Source organism: Amaranthus tricolor, chromosome 15, assembly GCF_026212465.1.
Source record: "Amaranthus tricolor cultivar Red isolate AtriRed21 chromosome 15, ASM2621246v1, whole genome shotgun sequence".
Classification (NCBI taxonomy): Eukaryota; Viridiplantae; Streptophyta; class Magnoliopsida; order Caryophyllales; family Amaranthaceae; genus Amaranthus; species Amaranthus tricolor.
Window position 1 is genome coordinate 24,295,752 of NC_080061.1, and position 5,563 is coordinate 24,301,314.

At 35.4% G+C, this 5,563-nt stretch overlaps 1 protein-coding gene and 1 non-coding gene across 2 annotated transcripts; one reads left to right on the plus strand and one right to left on the minus strand.

The window, feature by feature from the left end:
* Nucleotides 1-1,997: 1,997 nt before the first annotated feature.
* Nucleotides 1,998-2,068, minus strand: TRNAC-GCA (transfer RNA cysteine (anticodon GCA)). Its single transcript has one exon. It is a non-coding gene; the product is annotated as a tRNA-Cys (tRNA).
* Nucleotides 2,069-2,616: 548 nt separating this feature from the next.
* LOC130801148 (uncharacterized) lies at nt 2,617-3,969 on the plus strand. Its single transcript, XM_057664918.1, has 3 exons — nt 2,617-2,644; nt 3,087-3,491; nt 3,803-3,969. Exons 1-3 carry the CDS (start codon nt 2,626-2,628, stop codon nt 3,967-3,969), a joined length of 591 nt encoding a protein of 196 aa, XP_057520901.1. The 5' UTR covers nt 2,617-2,625.
* The last annotated feature ends 1,594 nt before the right edge of the window (nt 3,970-5,563 follow it).

Below are 5,563 nucleotides of genomic sequence, written 5' to 3' on the forward strand. Positions count from 1 at the left end.
ATTGATCCTTGTTCATTCTTCATCGTTCATTCGTCATTGACCATTAATCCTTGTTCATTCTTCATCGTTCATTCTTCATTGATCATTGATCCTTGTTCATTCTTCATCGTTCATTCGTCATTGACCATTGATCCTTTTTCATTCTTCATCGTTCATTCTTCATTGATCATTGATCCTTGTTCATTCTTCATTGATCATTGATCCTTGTTCATTCTTCATCGTTCATTCGTCATTGACCATTAATCCTTGTTCATTCTTCATCGTTCATTCTTCATTGATCATTGATCCTTGTTCATTCTTCATCGTTCATTCTTCATTGATCATTGATCCTTGTTCATTCTTCATCGTTCATTCGTCATTGACCATTAATCCTTGTTCATTCTTCATCGTTCATTCTTCATTGATCATTGATCCTTGTTCATTCTTCATCGTTCATTCTTCATTGATCATTGATCCTTGTTCATTCTTCATCGTTCATTCATCATTGACCATTAATCCTTGTTCATTCTTCATCGTTCATTCTTCATTGATCATGGATCCTTGTTCATTCTTCATCGTACATTCTTCATTGATCATTGATCCTTGTTCATTCTTCATCGTTCATTCGTCATTGACCATTAATCCTTGTTCATTCTTCATCGTTCATTCTTCATTGAGCATTGATCCTTGTTCATTCTTCATCGTTCATTCGTCATTGATCATTGATCCTTGTTCATTCTTCATCGTTCATTCGTCATTGACCATTAATCCTTGTTCATTCTTCATCGTTCATTCTTCATTGATCATTGATCCTTGTTCATTCTTCATCGTTCATTCGCCATTGATCATTGATGCTTGTTCATTCTTCATCGTTCATTCGTCAGTGACCATCAATCCTTGTTCATTCTTCATCGTTCATTCGTCATTGACAATCAATCCTTGTTCATTCTTAATCGTTCATTCTTCATTGATTATTGATCCTTGTTCATTCTTCATCGTCCATTCGTCATTGATCAATAAAAAACCAACTTAGTAATCTTTTTTTATCATTGCCAACTCAAGAAGTAAAGTAATTGAATTGATTGACGAGTGGATAGATGCTTGAAAGAGTTCTATGGTGTGGAAACTTCTTCGATCTTTTTGAAATGAAAAAGAAATAGTAAACCTCATCCATTTTTAACACGTAAAACCCGATATGAAAGAAATCGATAAAGCACAACAAAATCAAATCTATTTCCTATCATCTAGATTTCATTTCGTTTCGAATCGAAATATAAACATGGGAATTAGTTAAATATTTCTTTTATTGACATTTCTTTATTATCTTTAATTAAAAATGAAAAACACTTTCTGGAGCGATCTATAAATCTAAAACAAATGATACAGTTTTATTCCTCAACTAAAAACTCAATGAGTAATTAATTAAGGAATATTTCTAGAGTCCACTTCTTCCCCATACTACAAGTGAAAGAGAAAACGTAAAGACTACCATTAAAGCAGCCCAAGCGAGACTTACAATATCCATGTGAATTATGTCCCCTATTTCTATGAATATGAAGGAATTATTCCATTATTGTTTACTAATAATAGTGAAATCCATGGTACAGAGTCAAAATTTTTTGGACTATCCATTTTGTACTATTAATTTAATGAACCAATCTAATACCTTAAGTACTCAGCGACTTTTTTGAGTTTGTATACAAACTCTATTTCGTCTTTCTTTTCCACAATTACTAATCCCCCCCGCTGACCAGTCAGTAACCAAAATGGAAGGGAATGAATGGGTCTCACGGTATTCCTTCCACTATTTACTAAAGTAAAAATCTTTCTATCCACAAGAATTTACAGAACTTTCACTTTTGAGAACTCTCGTATACTTAGAATAAAGTATGTATCAAGAAACCTCCTCCTCTCTTTCCCTTCGACTGGAGAATAATCCGCGAGTTCTAGGTTATATGAGTTATAGTAGTCGATAGTCGATAAGGGATTTATAGTTTTTTGTTTTGTTAATTAGAACCAGGCGACACCCGGATTTGAACTGGGGAACAAGGATTTGCAGTCCTCCGCCTTACCACTCGGCCATGCCGCCAAAACGATACAAAATAGAATAAACAAAAATATTATTTGGGATGGATTACTGAATTTTTTTTTTATTTATTGTACTTGCATTTTGAATCCCTTTTCCTTGCTATCCCTTACTAAAACCTAAAACTAAAATCTTTCTTTTGTTTTTTATTTTTGATTCGATCGATACCAAAAAATATGGACTTTCAGTTAAAAAAGTAAAAATTCATGATAAACATGAGAAATTGGAACCATTAACTATTGACTTAATTGCAATTTCATGAACGATTCCTCAATTTTGATTTCAAATTATGTTTACCTAATGACATAAGAAAATCAATATGATAACCCTTGACAAAGCACTGTGTTCAGTCTTGGAATATCCTCCATATATCTTCGTGTCCAATCCATTCCATTGCATTCACCACGCACACATACATCAATTGGTATCAGAGCAAGGACGTGTAGGGCTTGAATTTCATCCTCATTCATTGGTGAAGACGAATTCTTTGTTTGAACAATCAGAGGAATCAAGAATTCAGAGAACTAGGGCGATTTTTCTTTACTGACTGCCCAAAACTGATGAAATCCGGGTACCTTGGTAAGTTGTCTTCGAAAACCTATCAAGATTCTTTTATTTGGCTCTCATCTTTCACCAAATTATCAATAACTATCCTATATTCATTAAACCACATCATTTGTGCACTTTTTCTTACGTTTCATAGGTTTCTTGATTGACCCATTTCATTGTTGTTTCTCAAAGTACAGTAGAGTCTCATTTGTACTTTTCTTCTGTATTTTCATTGTGTCTCTTTCATTTTTGAGTCTTTTTCATTGTTTCTTTTTTTCATTTTGGGTATTTTTGAGTCTAACTTTTTATTCAGTCTTGTGGTGTAGTCATTGGAGTTGTGGAAAAAAAGATGCGCAAGTGTTTTAGACCAAAGGTCACAAAACAGTTCAGATTGGATGTTTGGAGGAATTTTTTTTAATTGTGATCAAACTAGACCACGTATTTGAGTATTTCCAATTTGGGGTGTTTGTAGACATCTTGAGGTGTGTTGTCACCAAGTTTCATCATACTTGGAGTTGGTTTGGTCGGGTTTTCAATAGCAAACATTTCATACTGATTTCTGAATTTGGCTGTTTGGTTCTGATTTGCCTCCTGTCTTGTGCACACATCAATATTACTAGTAGTTGTTGCGGTGTTTTTGGGGTTATGTGTAGAAAGCATGCAAGGAGAGGGTCAAGAATTGAGGACAATTCTTTTTCCAAGAAGGGGAGATTGAACCATATTGGTTCAGATCTTGGTAGCTTGGCAATAAGTGGAAGAATGGACGTGTGTTGTTCAACCATATGCACATGCATCTCCCAAGTTATTCTGATTCTGCACTTAGTAATTCACCCATGGATCTTGAATGTAATGAGAGCCAAGACAGCTAGGAAGGGGGGTGAATTGATCATGGAAGAATAGATACAAAGGCAAGAACAAGGAAAGCCAACAACATACACAGAACACTAAAAACAGTAGCAGAACAGCACAGCCGCAAACCAGCCGCAAACCAAGCCTTGACCATGAAGCTTTAGACCTAACCAATCATGGGGACGTGATCTCTATACATAGGCCTAGCCATAAAGGTCCAAGATTCATGCTAATAGTGCACACAGCTCTCTGAAATCCGTGCACAAGGTCCTCCAGTCAGCAGGTCGATGCTGAGATCAGAACTGGTGTTCTGACTTGGTGACCAGGTGACCTTGCAAGGGATGTCCCGAGCTAACCCACACACTTTGGGAGACATGAAGGATAAAAATGGAATCTCTATACTTGGATCTTTCCATCAAGACCTTAATTGCCTCTTATCCATCACGGGAAGACCCAAAGAAATGGAGCTGAAGGTCGAGTGTTCAGCGGATAGTGCAGCAAAATAAGAATTCTGTTTTCTGATTTTTGATCCTTAAAATGTGCACATGTTAGTCACGTGATACTTTTTAGCCGTTATTCTTGTTTGGGGGCGTGTCATAAGCCTTGTCATTGTATTTCCCACTTCCCATATGTCTATATATAGATGGCTCATTCATTGTAAACAAGTTAGTTGATTTTAATGAAAACATTTCAGAAAAAATTCAGTGTTTGAATTTTTTTTCAATTGCCTTTGCAATTGGGTTACTTGGGCCAGTTTGCCCTCCGTTGATTGTGCATCCTCTTGATCAGTCTTCAAGATTGCACTTCAACCTATCCAAGAACATTGAACATTCCCTTGATTAATCAAAGGAATTTGTCATTGTTGCGTTGAAAAGGGGCTTGGCAGTCCAACCCTTGACAAAGCACTGTGTTCAGTCTTGGAATATCCTCCATATATCTTCGTGTCCAATCCATTCCATTGCATTCACCACGCACACATACATCACTTCATTGATCATTGATCCTTGTTCATTCTTCATCGTTCATTCGTCATTGATCATTGATCCTTATTCATTCTTCATCGTTCATTCTTCATTGATCATTGATCCTTGTTCATTCTTCATGGTTCATTCTTCATTGATCATTGATCCTTGTTCATTCTTCATCGTTCATTCTTCATTGATCATTGATCCATGTTCATTCTTCATCGTTCATTCTTCATTGATCATTGATCCTTGTTCATTCTTCATCGTTCATTCGTCATTGACCATTGATCCTTTTTCATTCTTCATCGTTCATTATTCATTGATCCTTGATCCTTGTTCATTCTTCATCGTTCATTCTTCATTGATCATTTATCCTTGTTCATTCTTCATCGTTCATTCGTCATTGATCATTGATCCTTATTCATTCTTTATCGTTCATTCTTCATTGATCATTGATCCTTGTTCATTCTTCATCGTTCATTCTTCATTGATCATTGATCCTTGTTCATTGTTCATCATTCATTTTTCATTGATCATTGATCCTTGTTCATTCTTCATCGTTCTTTCGTCATTGACCATTAATCCTTGTTCATTCTTCATCGTTCATTCTTCATTGATCATTGATCCTTATTCATTCTTCTTCGTTCATTCGTCATTGATCATTGATCCTTGTTCATTCTTCATGGTTCATTCTTCATTAATCATTGATCCTTGTTCATTCTTCATTGATCATTGATCCTTGTTCATTCTTCATCGTTCATTCGTCATTGATCATTGATCCTTGTTCATTCTTCATCGTTCATTCGTCATTGACCATTAATCCTTGTTCATTCTTCATCGTTCATTCTTCATTGATCATTGATCCTTGTTCATTCTTCATCGTTCATTCGTCATTGATCATTGAACCTTGTTCATTCTTCATCGTTCATTCGTCATTGATCATTGATCCTTGTTCATTCTTCATCGTTCATTCGTCATTGACCATTAATCCTTGTTCATTCTTCATCGTTCATTCTTCATTGATCATTGATCCTTGTTCATTCTTCATCGTTCATTCGTCATTGATCATTGATCCTTGTTCATTCTTCATCGTTCATTCGTCATTGATCATTGATCCTTATTCATTTTTTATCGT

Excerpts from the sequence above, each read along its gene's own strand:
- LOC130801148 (XM_057664918.1), top strand. Across the intron at positions 3,492-3,802 it reads CAAGACAGCTAGGAAGGGGG|GGATGTCCCGAGCTAACCCA; the intron begins GTGAATTGATCA and ends TGACCTTGCAAG.